General features: G+C 42.7%; 1 protein-coding gene across 4 annotated transcripts in view; it reads left to right on the plus strand.

Annotated features, from left to right (window-relative positions):
- Positions 1-19,022, plus strand: part of TXNDC11 (thioredoxin domain containing 11) — a 54,822-nt gene that overhangs the window by 33,931 nt on the left and 1,869 nt on the right. For 2 of the 4 annotated variants that reach the window (XM_036225450.1, XM_016159642.2), the window contains 6 exons: positions 2,384-2,496; positions 4,614-4,814; positions 9,703-10,480; positions 12,734-12,876; positions 13,210-13,319; positions 16,431-16,511. In XM_036225450.1, the coding sequence (XP_036081343.1) occupies positions 2,384-2,496; positions 4,614-4,814; positions 9,703-10,480; positions 12,734-12,876; positions 13,210-13,319; positions 16,431-16,511 (1,426 nt within the window). The remainder of the gene's footprint in view (positions 1-2,383; positions 2,497-4,613; positions 4,815-9,702; positions 10,481-12,733; positions 12,877-13,209; positions 13,320-16,430; positions 16,512-19,022) is intronic. The other 2 variants (XM_036225451.1, XM_036225452.1) reach the window with 1 other exon arrangement.

Here is a 19,022-nt window from a genome sequence, read left to right on the forward strand (position 1 = left end):
AGCTACTACCTGGGTGCTAGGTATGCTCTAGGTATCAGGTGTCATAACCACTAGGCCCACTCAGCAGATGAGCTAGGACAAACGTGTGTTTATACCCACACATATGTATACAGCCATAGCTCTGTATTGTGTGTGTGTGTGTGTGTGTGTGCGTGTTAAAAGCCATAAGTTTACACTGATTCTCTTTGATTCTAATCTAGCAGCACAAGATTCATTTTTGCCTTCTCCTCTTCATATATAACTTTTTTCTCTCTGCCAAGAGAGTCCTGGCTCTCACTGTCCCTAGTTTAACAGTATCCAGTCAAGACACAGTTTCCAGTTACTCAGTTTCTAAACCTCAATCAAGCCTTTATCTCTTTACTGTGCTGTGGTACATTTGTGATATAGTTAGGTGTATTTGCTAGTATTTGTAATTCCACATTAGGTCCCCCACATCTTGGTTGGTTTAATGATTTGTTTAGTTTTTGAGCATGTGAACAGTGTGAAACAAGAGTCTGGTACAAAAAGATGTTCTCAAATGAGAGTCAGGCCACCTCATCCATATTCTTCAGTTCCCATTCTTCCTGCTTGCCCATCTTTGCCACCCTCCCATAAGCAACCAGCCTCTGTAGTTTCTGGTTTATTCTTCATGTGTTTCTTTGGTTCTGTGCTATTTTAAACTCATCAAGTCTGTATTAAAGATTGTCCAGCATGGCAGTAGGGGCTTCATCCTGGGCAGCCATTCCTTCTCTGACAAAGAGAGAGTGCCGCTGCTGGAAGGAGGGTCTCTTGGAAGTAAGCTAGAAACTTCATGTGTTTAGTACCATAATATTGTTATATCTTAGTTACTTGGGTATAACTTGGTCACATTTAAAGTTTAATATTTTTTTCTTGTCTGCTAATAAAGCAGAAAGGGGATAGGAAAGAATGTACCTTTTCCCACAACATCTTATCTACTTTCCTTTAATTTAACACTAAATATCAAAGTCCATTTCTAATCACACAAATATTACATTATATATACTCCTTGGGGAGAATAAAGCTTCACACATAAGGAGAAAGTCCTCTTTGATCTCCATCCCCCAACAGTCTTCATACATTTCTAAAAATATATTGTTTTATAAGTGTGAGCTTTTTTTTTCATGTTTCTCACTGCCTCTTTAATCAGGTTTTTATTCAAAATTAGCTGCCAAAAAAAGTATGAGCTTTTTTGTTTTTGTTTCTTTGATAGAAAGGGTGCACTTTATCTTCCCTCAGCTTGCTTTTTCATTCACGTATGCCTTTAAATAAATCTATTCACGTTGTACCGATAGCCCTGCCCCGTGTTTTAACATGCGCGGAGTATTTCTCGGTGACTCTCCCCGTGCGTGACTCTCAGTGCACGTGTGTGAGCTCAGAAGCAGCTCTGCGAGGCTGCAGGCGACGCCCTGTGTCGTTGCTGTCCCCAGTGGCTGCCGTTCCCACCAGCATCGTGTCACAGTGCTCGCTTCTCTATTGGTCATCAACACTTGATGTTTCCTGTCTCACATTTTGGGCAATCTGGGTGTTTTCTTTCAATTTGTTTTCCTCTGAGATAGTAAGGTTGAATGTATTTTCATGTAATTATTAGGCTTTAACATCTCTTTTTTTGTGATCTGCCCATTTTTAACTGCTTTCTTTCTTTTTCTTTTTTCTTTTTCTTTTCTTTTTTTTTTTTTTTTTTTTTTTTGCTAATTTGTATGAGTTCTTTGTATGTGCTAGATTCGTTCATTTAACCAGTATTTATTGATCTCTTATTATTTGCCCAAGCACTGCTGTGGGCGCTAACAGCAATAAACCAGGTTTCTAATTACACAGAACTTATGAGGAAGTTGGACCAAAGAAAATCTAAATAAATCACTAAGATTATGTAGCTGTTAATAAGAGCTGTAAAAAAAAATAGGGTAATGGTAGAGAGAGTACCTGAGTGGGGAGGGAGCCCCGGTTTCCCCTGCAGACTTTGTCCTCTAAGTTGGGGTTAGCCCTGAGGTGGGTTGGTCAGGGAAGGCTTCTCAGAGAATGTGAGGTTGGAACTGAGATCTGAATGATGAAAAGGAGCCGGCCACGGAAGTGTCAGGGGAGAGAGAGAACAGCACGTGCCTGGGCTCCCAGGTGGGGCTGGTGAGCGAGGGGAACCAGGGGACCAGGAGACGAGATCAGATCAGCACAGGCGGACAAAGCAACGCAGGTGCTGTCAGAGATGTTACTCAGGAGCAGACGTGAGGTCTGCCGGGAGGAGGTTTCTTCAGCTCCTCTTCCTTTCCTGTGTGGTCCAGGTGACCAAAAAGAGCTTTGGGAATTCGTGCATCAAGACGTGATCACTGGGTTTTGTGGCTGTTTTAAGGCATAGGCCTTTTCTTTAATAAAGGAAAATTTTCTGTTTCAGATTACCTAGGAACAGTACGATTTGGGGTTATCACAAATAAACATCTTGCGAAACTGGTATCCTTAGTACACTCTGGAAGTGTGTATTTACATAGACATTTCAACACATCACTTGTAAGTATTTCGAAATCACGTTTATATTAGTGTAGCGGTTCTTAACCTTGTTTAGGTCACAGACTTCTTTGAGACTCGAATAAAAGCTACGGACACTCTCTCTAGGAAAGTACACGTGATTTTATATGCAGATTGAGGGTTCCCATAATCCTACTTGAGAGCCCATGCCCCTATTAAGAACTCGTGCATTAGAGGGCTCTTGAGTTTAACATCTAGAAATTCTTTGTTTATATTCTTAGGTTTTGAGACAGCCTTGTTAGTTTTCCTTCTTAGGTGAAATGCTGTTGGAGAATGGTAACTATGGGCCCGGGTTCTCAGGTTAAGCTTCCATTGGGCGATGTTCTTTTTCATTGGTTCCATTTATCAAGAGCAGTAATGTGGCATGCTTTTCTCCTTAGCTGATGTGATGGATTTTGAAGTTCGTGTCAAGTCACAGTGCGAAGCTGAGGGCTTTTCACCTAGAGAGCCTCGGTTCTCCATTGTCGTCTTTGTTCCTAATTTCATTAGCTTTGGGTAGACCAACCTCAGATCAGCTGTTTCTGAGCTTTTGACCTGTATCCTGCTCGTCCTGTGCTTCTGCTCTGTTTAGTGCCACTTCCTTAGTCCCATCACTGAGAGTTGACTTCTCTTAAGTATTTTTTTTATCTCTAACTTTATTGACAGTGTCAGTGACTTACAGGTCTAGTGAAGGCCGGTATTCCTGTACCCAGTGACTTCGACCCTTTAAACCTATGCTCTTCTCGGCTTAGCACGCACGTCTCTTGCCTTGTACATGCTGTTAGGCCCTCTCCCAGGGGGACCACCTCCTTGATGGCCAGTCACCATATTTCTAATAGCCCAGATGTTGTGCTTTACTTCTTGGAGTTTATATTCCAAAAATGGAATGTGTTTTCGTGTTTTCTAAGTGGAAATGTTTATTATGGTGTTCGAGTATGACTTTTCAGACTCCCACCATCCCACTTGAGAATCACCGCTGACTGTCTCTCTGCTGCCCACCCACCCTCCCTGTGCCTCTAAGCTTCTTTTGCCTTCATCCGTTTTTGCTGTCATTTTCCTTCATTCTTCTTTTATAGCATGCTACACGTCAACATATACCTTATTTATAATAAAGAGTGCTGAGGAATAAATTAAATTACATGGAGAAAAGGTGGGGCTGTGAATGACACTGCAAAATATGTTGGGTTTACTGTATCAGTTCCACAGTTTTTAAGGTCGCTTGGTTGGTTCAGCAGCAGAACTCCTTTTATCAAATGAAATATTATTTTTAAAATATTATTTAAAAAATAAAAGCAGTGGACATTTGTTATAAGGCCATTTTAAATCTCTGTTTTAGAGGGGTATAAAATATCTTATTTTGTGGAACCCTTTGAACACTTTTTTGGGAGTTTTGTTTGAAGCCCAGTGATTTATATTATTGGAATTTCAAAAATAATTTTACGCTGACACACTTTGGTTGTTACAGAAAAACAAAGCAAAAACTCCAAGTGTCTCTTCCCTTCATTCTGTACACATAAAACATGATTCGTGGCCTTGTGTAAGTTCTAGGTCATTCATGGATCAAATATTTGTTGAGTTTCAGCTCTGTGTCAGGTGTTGTTCTCGTCACTGGGGCTACGGGTAAGCAAAACAGATAAAAATTTTGCCCTAATGGAAGGTTCCCTCCTGCCCTTACGAGCCAACTTTTGAGGGACCAAGGTAAAAATCTCAATGATCCATGACTCCATAGTTTCTATTTTCTTAAATTTTCGTTGGTCCTTTTATAAAGACCCAGTAACATTTAATAGCTCCCCTTGGACAGGGTAGTAGAGGTCATTGTTGCCAGCAGCAAACAGGCACAGTGATCGATGAATCTGGCTAAAGGGAGAAAGATGAATCACATGATATGAAAATCACCTCTTGCAACCGCTTTTGCTTTTTCCAGCCACTTGCGAGGAGATGCTCTGTCTGGAGAAGTAGAGCCAGGTTTTAGCGTCACAAGCAGGGACAGGTTGTGTCATCCCTCTAAGCCTCATCTTTCTCACCTGTGAAGCGATGGGGTTGGTCAGGCTTCTAGAGGACAGTGCTTATGTGCTTCGATGTGCCCTGGGTTTTATCCTTTGTGTGTTTGTCCTTTACAGGTCTTTCCCAGGGAGGTCATTAACTACACAGCTGAGAACATCTATAAGTGGGCCTTAGAAAACCGAGAGATGCTCCTTCGATGGCTGCGGCCACATGGTGGCAAGAGTCTCCTGCTGAATAATGAACTGAAGAAAGGACCAGCCCTTTTTTTATTTATACCCTTCAATCCCTTAGCCGAAAGTCATCCTTTAATAGATGAGGTAAGACTCCTAAGAGGTGTCTCATAAGGAGTAGGGAAACCTTATTCACTTGGACTGTCATTCCACGCTCAGAATAATTCCCACTAGAAGCTGAGTGGCTGCCAGGAGTGGCAGCTGCGTCCTTACGGCATTCATTCCTCCTTTCTCCTATGAATGAGCGGTAACGCACATGCCTAGGATTGGGTCCCCCACAGCCTTGCCGGCCGCATTTACTAACAGCTGCTCATGTCTTTCCAGAGAAGGGCTGTATGTCCCTCTTCCCACGATGACTGATGTCAGGGACTGGGACAGAGAATGGACAGCAACACAGGCAGGGTTTAGTGTGGCTTAGGAGATGCCATTGTCCTGGAGGTTTGGCCAGACTGCTGGCCCTGGCTGTCCTCAGCCCAGCAGCCTACAGCAGTAGAGCTGACACCGGGACCCCCTGTCTTTCTAAACCTGTCCTGTCGTGCACATAGCCAGAATGAGCCCCTCCTTCTCCCTTCCCTGCTGCATCTGGTACACTCACTCACTCACTCTGGCTTCGCGTTTATTTTATATGTGGATCATTTGGAGCCACTTACAGAGAGCAATAACAATCAGCAAAGAGCGCCTGGGATTGCTAAATTGGATTTACTGGGGGTTTTATTTTTTCCTTCCCTCAAGGATCCCTTAATTGGCCAAAACCAATTTCAGACTACCAGTGTACCACCAGGCAGGCTCACCAGACACTGCTCCTCCCCGGACTCTCCCTGCGAGCCTCATGGTCCGCCTGGAGGGAAGGGGGAGACAGGGTTCTTGCCCAGCCAGACCCCTCACTTTGTTAATCGTGTCCTTACGGGGTGCATGTTGAATGCTTGCTGCAGCCTTGGCTTAGAGGAAGAAAGAAGAAATGAAGTGACTTTATTTCTTCTTTGATTAGGGAGGACTTGAAGTAATAAGACTTAATTTCCTTAGAAAATCTTTACTACATAGATATTTTATGAACTAAGACTATATTCCAAACTACTAGGTTTTTACTGCATCTCATATTAAGAGCCACAGAGCCCTTTGTAGGAATGGTGGGGTTTTAAAGTTTCCTTCTGGAGAATTTGATCTTGTCTGGTTTGGGTATGTCAGGCTCCCGGGTGGCCTGGGGTTTTGTGACTGGAGCCCAGTTCTCTTTAGGGGTCACAGCTGGATTTAGGAACGTGGTGGGAGGACACTTGCTTTCTAGCCATTTGCGCTCAGCTGACAGTCTTCCCCCACCTCCCCTGACTTCTCCATCTACGGCCAGGCCTGCTGTTTCTCATGGTTTTGCCTGTCGCTCCTTTCCTTGGGACTCATTGTGTCCTTGAAAGGTGCATGGATTACCCTTAACTTCAGTGCATGGTTGGGATTGTGAATCCAGGTGGCGTTCTTGCAGTGTTGGAGCTTACTTAGCCAGGTAAAGTGTTCTGTGCAGTACAGTTCCCTCTTTATTTTGGGTTAGTTCAGCAAATGTTTACTGAGCTCTGTGCCAGGGAGCCACAGGGGAGAAAGGTGGAGAAGACGCAGCCTTGGTGTCATGGTCTTGGAGGCTCATCCAATAGGGAGATAAGAGCCTACTTATAATTTAAGGCAGAGGAAGGTCAGCTGCAGGCCTAGGTCAGGAGGAGCTAGAGGAGAGCAGGCTCTGTCCCAGAAGGCTGGGGGCTGGGCAGGGGAAGGGTTAGGAGGGGCTGAGGGAGGAGTGAGTATTTGAGACACACCTCCTGGGGTGGCCAGGGTCTTGATGGACTGAGAAAAACTCAAGGGAAGGAACAGCCTGAGCGAAGGCAAAGGGATGTGGAAGTTGCAGCACTTTTAGGTATTAGGAAATAGTACAGGTTGAGTGGTCCCTGTAAAGGGCTGAGTGGAGAAGACCTGGAGAAAAAAACATTGGAAGAGAGGCCCTTGGGTGCTTCTTAGAGGACTTCAGCGTTAATTGCAGCCGTCACAGGCTCACTGACAGTGGAGATGTCAGCAGAGCTGCGTTTCCTGGCACCAGTGTTCCAGAAAAGTGAGAAGTGGTGATCCTGAACTTGAATGGTGGTGGTGGGGAGGGGAAGTGTGGCACGTGACCAGGGAAATAGTGACGCAGTGACCAGAATTCACTGGTGGGAGGAGAGGGAAGAATGAACACCACACTTAACAGGCCGAGTTCTAAACTCATGTGCTCCTTGTCCACAGCAGAGTGCAAGCCTTAACCCTAATTCTCCCATGACTACTTTTAGGCCTAGCTGTGGGCAGATAGCTGAGGAAGCTCCCATCGCTGTGCAGAGAGGTCACAGAGCGAGGGTGGTGGAGTTGGCTTGCTAGCCAAGGAGGTTTGGAGCAGCTGTAGTGGGGAACGTGATGGGAGTCCATGAGAGGTGGCCCTGTGGTGGCCACACCATGAGGCCCAGTCCAGGACCAGGCAGCTCCTCTTACACAGTGTGCACCCAGATAGCCTCAGGCCACTGGCCTCTGGAGTTTCTAGAGAGTTCTAGAGAGGTCATAATGAGATATCTCAGTGTCTGACTTATTTTCAGCTATAACAGCATGGCTTTGAGGCCTTCACAGTGCCTAAGTCCAGTAGGCAAAGGCAAGGTTATTTTTTTCAGATTCATCCCTTTCTCTGATCAAAGAAATGGAACAAAACATTCGTACTGCAAACAGTTAAAGTAATTTGTCAAATTTTCCTTATTAATTCACATGAGATTAAATATAGCATCAAGTGATTCACGTATGGGCTACAACTCGAATTGCATTTTCAAAAGTGCCTGTTATATAAAAGGACTATAAAAGTAAAGAGGTTCAGTTTATACGAGAAAAATAACAATTCCTCACTCTTCAAAAGCATTCCTCTATACAAAATATTTTCTTCAGTTAAAATATCCTTGACATGCTGCTTTGTGAGAAAATGAAAGATGAGGAAAGGTGACTTTTTATAAAAGACCACAGTGAATACTTGGTTTTTTATTTTTGTTGGGACTTTTTATAAAAGACCACAGTGAATACTTGGTTTTTGATTTTTGTTGGGGGGAGAGGGATGGGTGGGGGTAGTAATGTATTGTGTCTTTGACTGTAAAGCAGTACCAAGATGGGGCCAGAGGACAGCTGGGCTCTTTATGGGTTATATAGACTCGACCTCATTAGGGCTGTGTGCTGTCAGAGCCTTATCCAAAAAGGGCTGAGAGGCTTTTGTGTGGGGAAAAAACAAAACATTGGTTTATCATTGAAAGTGACCTTTTTTAATGCCCAGCAACTATTCAAACAATTGCTTTTTCTGTACAAATGCATATGTCTTGGATTAACTCTTTCTATAAACATCATGTTATAAAATTTGGGTTTTTTTTTTTTGACATTGGGCAAGCACTCATTAAATGGATTTTACACACACACATGCCGCGTGCGCGCGCACACACACACCCCACACTTACACTTTAATGAAACAAAATCCTGAATGACTTAACCTTTTAACTCACCGTGGCAAGATTGGATCCAAGTTAGCACATGGTTGTGTTTTAGGGAGTAAATACATTTGGATTATAATGACTGGCTCTCATGAAATGGGTCAGTGATGACAGATACTCGGTTTGGAAATGGAAGAGTCTTGGAATGAGGTGTAAATCTAAATGGCTAATCCTGATCTGAGGCTAAAGTGGTTCATCTCAGCAGAAAGCAGGAGCACGTACGGTACCTGAGATGCCATTCTTTCACCAGGTGTTTGCTGTGTGCCCGGCTCTGTGCGAGGCTCCGTGGAGAGCAGGAGAAATCAAACGCAGTCCTTGCCCGTGAGGATCCATAGCTTGTGGGGAAGAAAGGCGTCTCAGCAGACACTTACAGGATTCTCTGGGAGGAGCTTCTGGGTCCCTCTAGATGCAGAACCCAACTCTTCCACGATGGGGGCAGAGTTAGACACCCTGATGCTGGGTCTTGGGGTCAGTATTAAGGTTTGTCAGTGGAAGGAGGTCCTGATCAGGCCTGTAAAGGCCTGGCCTTGTGAGAGGTCCTTGCCTGATGTAAGGAGGACAGGACAACATCAGAAAGACACATGCGGGCTAGATTGTTTTAGATTTTCTGTTCTAGGTAGGGGGCCATCGATTGTCATACTAAGGGTTGCACTTGTAAAAATAAGTGGTGGTAGTGAAGAGGCTCAGTTAAGGCAGGGAAGAGGAAGTGGCGGTCTAGGACAATTTACCTGAACTGAGGCAGCAGCCGTGGGCTTGCAAATGCTGCTTGCAATGCCGAAGTCAGAGCTGGCTAGCTTTGAGGCTTGTGGTGACTAAGAGGACAAATTGAGGATCAACTGATTCTTCCAGTTTGATGATACCGTTTTCCTGGAGAGGGCGGTACAGGAGGAGGAAGAGGTTATGCGGGAAGGCAAGATGGATGGGTATGGTTTGGAACAGGTTGAATTCTTAGCCTGTGAGGCATTAATTTCTTTAGAAACATATAAACCATGAAATATTTTGATCCACCCATAAAATCTGATTTTTGGAAAGTTTTTAGGCTGTTAGTTTAGATGAAGAGAGATGACATCGTATGGAGAATTTTTACAGATGTAAAATAAAGGAAAATGCACTCAACTGGGAGATGAGATTTAAATTCTGTTCCCAGTTCTTTAATGACGTGGACGTATGTCGTGGGGTAAGCTTCTTTCTTATCATATGGTAGACTAAAACATCTCCTCTACAGCCGCTTTGGTCTCTAAGCGGTTGGTTCCTATTTGTTCATAGAATGGCACGTTCTGAAATAATCCAAGCCTTTTCGTTAATAGCTTTTGGTGTGATGGCTTCCTATTTGACACAGTGCTTCCGGCCAGCATTTCTTCTTGTGGATCAGACTAGAATGCTTTCCAGGCCTCACAGCTAAGGGGCCTCTCCATCAGCCCTATGCCTCTCATGTACTCTTTCCCGTGTTTCAGATCACCGAAGTGGCCTTGGAGTACAACAACTGTCACAGGGACGAGGTGGTGGAGCGGCTCCTTCAGCACCTGCGGCGAGTGGATGCCCCGGTGTTCAAGTCTCTGGCATCTGAACAGCCAGTGCAGCTGTCAGATGCCCCGCTGATAACGGTTTCACCTTGCTGCAACACCGTGGTGCTGCCCCAGTGGCACTCCATCTCCAGGACCCACAACGTCTGTGAGCTGTGTGTCAACCAGACGGCTGTCGGCATCCGGCCGAGCTCGGTCAGCATGCCACAGTGCAGCTTTCTCGAGATGGCAGCAGCTGTGGATTCTTTCTACCTCAAGGAGCAAGCCTTTTATCATGTAGCGTCAGACAGCGTGGAGTGTAGCAATTTTCTGAGTTCTTACAGTCCATTCAGCTACTACACTGCATGTTGCAGGACCATGAACAGGGGTGTGGAGGGCTTCGTTGGTTCTGAAGCCCCGAGCATTGCATTTTCTTCCCTTGAGAAGGAATGTGAGGTCAGTACTCCAGGCCCCGTTCCTCACATTGAGGAGAACAGGCATCTCTTTCCTGAAGTGGACGCGAGCAGCACAGACTTCACCGGTCTGAGCTGCAGAACCAATAAGACCCTGAACCTCTACCTTCTGGATTCAAATTTGTTTTGGTTATATGCAGAGAGGCTGGGCGCTCCCAGCACCACTCGGGTGAAAGAATTTGCTGCCATTGTTGATGTGAAAGAAGAGTCCCACTATATCTTGGATCCAGAACAAGCTCTCATGAAGTTCACCCTAGGTACTGTAGGCATTTTCCTTCCCCAAACGATAAATTTGCGTGACTTCACATAAGTAACTTTTATCTAGGGATCTCATTACATGGAGGTGATGTCACCTCTTTAGCTCGCTTGAAATCTTTAGACTGCAGTTATCATTTTACAAGAAGCTAATTTTGTTCGTTAAATGGAACAGAAACTTTCTAATTCCAAATTTGGGGTAAGTTTGTAATTTAGTCTCGGGGAGTGAGAGTCCAACATTTCAGATTGGTTTTACCTGTCACATTTCTAGGGGCGAGCTGCAGTCAGTGGGAACCTGGCCTCTGTGATGAGAGCCCTTCTGGTGTGAACGTGCCAAGGGGCTGATGAATGTGACATTCTCAAACTTAAAACAGGAAGCAGTGAAACAAAAAAGCTGCCCGTTCTCCTAGTCTCACAGGTTTATTGTGTAAATGTCAAGGCCCAGTTTGTTCCGTTGCTGTTTTATCCCCCATTGGGGAATACTGCTGTGACCTTGGGTGCCTAGATTGTAACAAACAAGTGTCAAGTGCAGTAAACAAGAGTGAGATTGCAAATGGATAAAAACCCATTTTGCGGGTTAAGGCCCCGTCATACGAAGGCATCCTAGAGCTCGCTCGTGGAGCTTGGCAGCAGCTGTGAACTTCCCTGCCCTGTTCCCAGGACTTTGCTGACATCCTTGATGTACGCACGCACGAGGAAGTGGGGATTCAAAAGCCTCATTAGTTCAGCCTCATTGGGAAAGTCAGTGTTTGCCAAATGGAGACGGGAAGAATTCGGTAGGGAAGGAAACCTTTTGTTTTCACGTTTTAGAGGGTATGACAACAGAGTAAACTCAGAGACCCTAAATAACAGTCCTTTTAGCAGTCTTCTTTTAAATCCAGGTAAAGCTTGTTTCTTACCTTAGACGTGTTTGAAAAGGCTTATGTAAATGTTGATTTTGTTCTGTGTCAAATTATATATTATAAACACGAAGGCTCCTCCTGAGTGTTTAAAGGACCCCATGACCAGTTATTTTATGAAGTGTGTATTCTATTAATTTTACAGATTGCTCTTAATTCATGTTTTCTAAAGTTATATTTTGGTACTGAGTTTTCTTAAAATGAAATAAGCCTATATTTTTTAAGTAAATGTTTATTGAATGTTATTGGAATTCTGTTCAGTTATACTCAAGTGAGCTCAGTGAGCTCATGTCTGTGTTCTCTTTGAGTTTAAGGGTAATCTAAAAGAAGACTTCTTAATATTTCTTTTCATATTCTGTATCCTAAAACATCCAGCGCAGTTGTCCTTTGTTCTGTAGTTGGTGACAATATTTGTAAAGGTGCTTTTAAAAAAACATCTACTGGGTGTCATTATTGGTTTGGAGGGTTGACTCTTAAAGTCAGCTGTCTCTGAGGCAGTCTCAGAATTTAGGCTTCATTCAGATTAGGAAATAATTCTAGTTTTTATTTTTCAAGACTATAGCGGACTAAGTGTTATTCAAATGCTGACAATGAATTCTCTTTAGTATTCACATGACATTCTTCACTTCGTCTCTACAGAACATTTCATTGTTCATTAGGACCTAAAAATGGAGAGAGAAGAAAGAAAAAGAAGTAAAACTCAGATTAGTGCTGCTTCAGATGATACAAAGCAATCTGAAGGCAGGGGCATTGTGCGGGAGGGTAAAACTTTTGGTTCAAGTTAAGTTTTTGGATTATTTATGAGTTTTATTTATGTGATTTTCTGCTAAATATAATTGAGTTCATTTTTCTTAACCTTTTAAGAAACTTGAAGAACTTTAATAAAAGGAAAAAAACCCATAGCTCCTTGTCCTCAATAAGTATAAAACACCGTTCCCATTATATAGTACCTTGTGCAATTATCGCATCTGTGGTTATATTTAAAGGTTGAACTCTGTCTCTTAGATTGTGGCATGTTGATGACTTATGCCATCTTAGGTGTCTATTTATGGACCAGTCCTATTAGGAAAAAACAGGATAGCATTCCTACTCAGTGAGTATCAGAGCATCTAACACCACGTGGGTTTTTTGTTATCTAAATTACTGTCTGCTGAGTCAGTACCCCCAAAGCTAAACCTGGCACCACCCTGTACAGCTCTGTTCAGGGTTTTGCCTGTAGGTAAAGTGTTACAAATGTGAGCCCGTGAAATGTGAGCCTGTGAAGCCATTCCCGTTTTTAAAATACAGAGTTTAAAGTAGGCCAGCTACTTTTCTTGTACTTAGAGAAGAGTTGATCTTATTTTCTTTTTATTTTAGAGTCTTTCATTCAGAACTTCAGCATTCTCTACAGTCCCTTGAAAAGGCATCTTATTGGAAGTGACTCTGCCCAGTTCCCTTCTCAGCATTTAATCACTGAAGTGACAACCGATACCTTTTGGGAAGTAGTGCTTCAAAAGCAGGTATGGAATCATGAGAGAGGCAAAAATCAAGCCATCTGTCCCTATCGAAGTTATTTGCAAACCTGTAATTCTTGGGGTGAGCAGCCGGTTTTGACGTACAGAAGGTTAACCACCTGACAGTCTTATTTCAGAACATGTATAAATTACATGTGGTTTTCTAATTGCAAAAAGTCTTTAAGAAAGCACATAACTGGGAAAATCTAATGATTAAATTTTTCACTGTAATTTGTGCATAAGCAGCATTTATCAAATGCCTGCTGGGTTCTAAGCACAGTGAAGGCACAAGGAGCCTGCTCCCCAGGCCCCAGTAATAGCCATCTCCCCCTCCCACAGGATGTTTTGCTGCTTTATTACGCACAGTGGTGCGGCTTCTGTCCATCCCTCAATCACGTCTTTATCCAGCTAGCTCGTCTCCTGCCAGCAGATACGTTCACCGTGGCAAGGTAAGGAAGCCTCTTCTGCTGTGTGCCTGTCTTTCCTCTTCCTTATAGCTTGGCCATGTAGTTTACAAGGATCTGCCCATTTTTCATTAACCATGAGTAAGACTTGGTTGAATTTAATTGCCAGCTTAAACCCATGAGCAAAATTTCATTGAACGAAAGTTTTCCATATGAATTCTGATGATGTTGAGTGTGTTTAGCCCTGATTGAATTCATAGGAGGGCGGGCGCAGTTCCTTGGGAACAGCGCTGACCTGGTTGCAAGGGCAGCCCCCTGAATGGTCAGCTGCCTGGACTGCCACAGGAAGGGTTCCCGTGGAGTTGCGTCGCACTGGGGCTTCGGCCCAGCACAAGGGGGCTAGTTCCTGATCTGCTGCTTCTAGTCCTGGGACCTGAAGCAAATCTGTCCGCCAGGCCTCATTTTTATCCTCATTCCTGAAATTAAAAGGAAAGATTGGTCAATAGCCACTTATTGTTTTGTGATTCCATGGATACTGTATGTGGACTCTTTAGTAAACAAAAACTTTTTGATCATCGTTTTGTAAAACAAGGCTCAAATAAAGAGTTTTTGGATAAGGTAAGCAGTTCGGCGGGGAAAGTATTTAGATATAAGCTACATCTTCTCCCCCCACCAATAACCCCTCCAAATGGATTAGAATTAAATATAAAAAATTAGATCATAGAAAATAGAAGCTAGAATATTAGATTTGCTAGTTCCTTTGAGAGATGGAAGCTTTCCAAAGTGAAGCAGTTAAAAAAATGAAAAATGAACAGATTCTACTAGAAAAATGTGCAATGAAAATAAATAAGGAAAACAGACTAAAAAAAGAATAAGTTATTTTTTTACAGCATATATATTTCACCTGTTATATGTGCTATAAGTGAAGATTAGAGCCAAATTTAAGTTACTGTACTGAGAGATTTTTATATATACATATTATCTGATTTAATCCCCAAAACATCGAGTACAACAGGCATGAGTATCACTTTCTTTATACTGAGGAGGAAACTGAGGCACAGAAAGGTTAGGTAATTTGCCCAGTCATGTAACCTGTCAGTGAGGGACCAAGATTCAGAATGAGGCTTTCATATTCCAGACTCTGAGAAATTAAAATAGTTTAAGAAACTGCTGAGCGGAAAATGTGGTCTGTGCACACAGTGGAGTGCCATGCAGCCGTAAAAGGGAAGGGAATTCTGACTCACGTTACAGCGTGGATGAACCTTGAGGACATTGATGCTGAGTGAAATAAGACACAAAAAGGCAAATTATGTATGGTTCTACTTATATGAGGTACCTACAGTAGCCAGATTCGTAGAGACAGAAAGTAGGATGGTGTTGGCTAGAGGCTGGGGAGCTGTTTAATGAGGACAGAATTTTGTTTTGCAAGATAAAGCGTTCTGGAGATGGATGGCGGTGATGGTTGCACAGTAGTGTGAATGTACTTAATGCCACTGAACTGTACACTTAGAAATTGGTTAAGATCCTAGGTTTTATGTTACGTATATTTTACCACAATAAAATATGTGGGGAGGGGGAAACAGCTGAGAGGGATTCCAATGTGAAGAAAAGGACATGAACAGGGTTTTCATGTGAGGAGGCTGTAAATAAACAAGTGGGGAAATTAAATCTAATTGGTGTAAATTAAAACAATCACAAAGTGCCATTTATACTTATTAAATTAACAAAAGCTTTTAAGTGACAGAATCTTGTTTTGATAAAATAAAATGAAATCGGCAGAGTCAGATGTAGCTAATAGAATAAGTAAATTGACAAAATCTTTTTGGAAAGCAAATTAGCAACACTGTACAAAAATCACAAAAATGGTTATACGTTTTTGACCCTGTTAGTTTTACTTTGGGGGACTTAGCTAACCATGGTACCATTATTTAAATCCAACAATAGAGGAATGATTAAGCAAATTATGGTTGGGCATTTGATGGGATTTTTTATCCATTCATTAGAGAAATGTTGTACATACAATTAATTGAGACGAATAGAGGAGGAAATATGTGATGACTGCTCTTAACGATATGTAGGAATCTACACCAAGTCTGAATGAGAGTCCCAGAAAGAAGGGCCCCATTAACCCAGTGGAGTTCCAAGTGGATGCTTACAAATGTTTTTCTTTTTAATTTTATAGTTTGGTCTTGCTTTGAAGTAAAAATCGAGGGGAAAAAAACATTTGATTATAGATTAAAGTGTTCAAAGGACTTTTTTTAAAAAAATGGAAGTCTAATAACGTTTGGAGTAGGCAGGAATGCTGTTTTGTTAGTAAAGCTGTTTAAAACAGTTATAATTTGGCTACGTCATTTTTTTTTTTTTTTAATAATAAAAGTGAATTTTATCCTTTTGGACAAATGCACTGGTCTTCCCCCACCCCCACCCATACTTTCTGAAAACTTCCATCAAATTAATGAGTCAGAACATTTCCATCTTTTGTATGTGCTGTTTGTGACTAGGGCTCTACTGGTTTCCTCCTTCTAGAATGTTCTTTTTGCTTCGTCTGAGCAGCCCCTGGGGGTGGGAGGACTTGCTGCATGCCAAGCTCAGTGCCAGCTACAGGAGGGGCCGCCACCTAGTTTAATAGTACTTAAACACAGGTAGGTTGGTTAATTTAGTACAGATATTATTTTCTGTATTGTAAAATTAATTTTAAATCTGCTAAGAAAATAGAACTTTTTTTGGCCTCTGTCCAGATTTACAAAATCTAAAATACAGTATTTCCCAATTTTCTTAAATCTTCAGAGGCTTGATGTATTTTGCACAATGATTTCCTTTCTTTTCCCAGAGCTAATTTAAGGATTAAAGTACTTTCCCAGATCCTGCCAGGTAGGCAGACTGCTGTCAGTGAGGCATTCTGGGGGGAGTTTATTTTTACCTTCAGGACATTACATTTTCGTGGGTAAGTTAAGTGGAAAGGTGTGTGTCCTGGAAGTGTCAGTGCTTCCCGCGTGAGCTGCGCCCACCGCACGCGTGGTGGTGTGCTCACCAGTAAGGGACTAGGCGGCGTGGGCCGCAGAAGATGCTCCAGGTTCTTCAGTTATTTGAGAAGTTTCTTTTAGGTTGGAGTTTCTTGGCTGGTCTTTTACTTTTTCTGTTCTTTCTCTTTTCTAGGCTTGATGTATCTCAGAATGATCTTCCTTGGGAATTTATGGTTGACCGTCTTCCTACTGTCTTATTTTTTCCCTGCAACAGGTAATGCTGAATTTTTTCAGTATTCGGGCAGATGGGATTCTTTTGCTGAAAACGAAATAGGTTTAAGGTACTTCACACAAAAGAAATGCAAATCATTGGTTATTCTAAACTGTTTTGAAAAAAATGTATTAATTAGGAATGAAAGGCAAAAGGGCTTTGGTGTGAGTGTCAGCTGTGGTGGTTTTGGTGAGAAGTTTGCTTCTCCCAATATGTGTGTTTTATATGAGCATGGATGTGGCTAGCAGAACTCGCGTGCTCTCTTGGCCTTCTGAGGTTACAGTGGATGGCAGGATCGACGGCAGAGAACCCCACGTTCTTGTGGGGCAAAACAACAGGTATGTGTTGAGCCTTACGGGGTGTCAGGTCCTGCCTGCCCAAGCTTTCACGGGTGTGAGCCCTACCCATGACCACCTCATCCCTCTTGTGCAAGGAGGAAATGGGGATCAAGGAGCCTTCTCCCCAAGCGTGCAGGCTTCTGTGAATGTCTGCCACAGGGTTGTCACCTGGCTCTCTTCTTCTTTGCCTGAGTCTTGCTTTAAGTTCAGCAAGCAGGGGCAGAACGTTAGCAAAGGCAACAGGGGCTTGGCAGCTCGTGCACGTGGATGCGGATGTTTTGGTAGAAAGGGAAATCAACGCCGGGCCTTTTAAAGCCTGATAAACCAGATGTTCTCTCCTTTTTTTTTTTTTTTTTTTTACAAATTCTATTCTGTTTTTAACAGGCTGTGTCCTTGGGGACCCAGTCACATGGCTTTGACAGTATCTTTACCAGGAAAAGCAATTGCCAGATTATTTTAGTGAGATCCCTAACTCACGTATGTGACGTTTACTGTTTCAATTTCCTGCACCCACTTTACCGTCTATTACAGCCACTGCTGTGCTTTTTGTGTTCCTTTAGGAGAGAGCTTCCTTCATTATATTGAATAATTTCCTTGTTTTTTCCTTTTTATCTCTCAAAGAATTTTTGCTGGAAGACTTCCTGTGGTAGCAGGGTCTTGTCAAATCACGCACTAAAAACAGAGCGTGACTCACCCCGTTCTACGGCTGATAATGTCGTGATGAGCCTTTTTCTTTCTAAGAACCATTTAAAGAGCTATATAGTCATAGAATTGTGGACAGTAACACTACCAGTTCCATCTGTGTGGGACAGAGATTGGGCATGAAGTTTAATGAAGCATAATTTTGGAATTCCAAACACAGTTCAGAAACTTACTAAGTCATAATACCTAGCTCTGGGCTTTGCATGAAGATATTCTCAGCAGCTGGAATTGTGAATATGTGTTGAGGGAGACAGAGACACACACAGGCTTGGTGGAAAGGGATGGTGTGTTTGGGGGCCTAAGTCTGGATTGAGTGCCTTTCATTCTAAAGCTGCCTGGTGTTCTACACAGAGCTAGCTTGTTCCCCAGACCACACTGGGTCATGTAGCCCCTTACTGTTTTCTTTGCACTGAAAAGTCAAGAAGGTAAATCCTGAGCATGAAAAGACTATCCAGTTCTGTTTTAATGGGAAGAGCTTGCTAAACCAAAGCCTATTGCTTTGGAATGGAATTTTTCTTATTTCCTAAAAATAAATGGTAGTCAGAAGTGAAGTAAGCTCCTCATTATTAGCTGGTCTAAAGTGAATGTTCAGTTTACTCAGAAGGTAGAATGAACAAAGGATATGAGCTGACGGCAAAAGAGGAAATGAAAAAGACTGATTGATAACATGTACCAAGGCCTTTCCCAGGGCACATGTTTACATTATTTTTAGTGAAAAACATATAAGCATGTATAATGTGTTTTGAGCAAACATACATTTGTGCATGCACTGGGTTAAAATATGTGCAGAAGGGAAGGTGTCACGGTGTTGACAATGACTATTTTGGAGGAGTGAGGATTACAAGTGACCTGGGAGATGCCCCTTGTATGCTTTTTACATTCTTTGCAAATTATCTTCAGTCAGCATATCTTCTTATCATGAAAGAGTAACCACACGAAAGAGCTTGTCCTCCGCCGCGGTACGTGACCCTGGCAGGGCCAGCCTTCCTGTGCAGGGGCATCTTAGAGCTACTCTTTCTCCCACCACTCTCTGTGTGACATTTCAGAATACAGGTGTTTTGACCTGGCGCTGGGCTAGAAGATCGGAAGTGGGGGTGTCACTTTAATGTCCCCTGCAGAAGGGCCTCACTTTTTCAGAGGAGCAGCCCCGCCCTCCCTCAGGAGAAGGTAGCTTACATCCCATTTGTCATTTTTTGTCATTGTCCATCATTTTATGTGCCAGAGGTTCACCCATGCTCTTAGTGAATTTAAAGGAGAGTCAGTGGTTTTAGTTGTTTATCTATGGCTGGGAGGCCCCACTCGAAGAAAGCTTAAGAAAATCATGCTTTAAAGGAGGGCATGGTTATATACTTACCCCTAAAATGTTTGACATTATTTTATTTACCTGGGAGTTTCCATAAATGTTATATAAAATGGGGCATATCTGATTTTAATTTCCCTGTGATTTTTATTTCATAGGGAAAGGACTACCCAT

The sequence above is a fragment of the Rousettus aegyptiacus genome, unplaced genomic scaffold, assembly GCF_014176215.1.
Source record: "Rousettus aegyptiacus isolate mRouAeg1 unplaced genomic scaffold, mRouAeg1.p scaffold_m13_p_8, whole genome shotgun sequence".
Classification (NCBI taxonomy): Eukaryota; Metazoa; Chordata; class Mammalia; order Chiroptera; family Pteropodidae; genus Rousettus; species Rousettus aegyptiacus.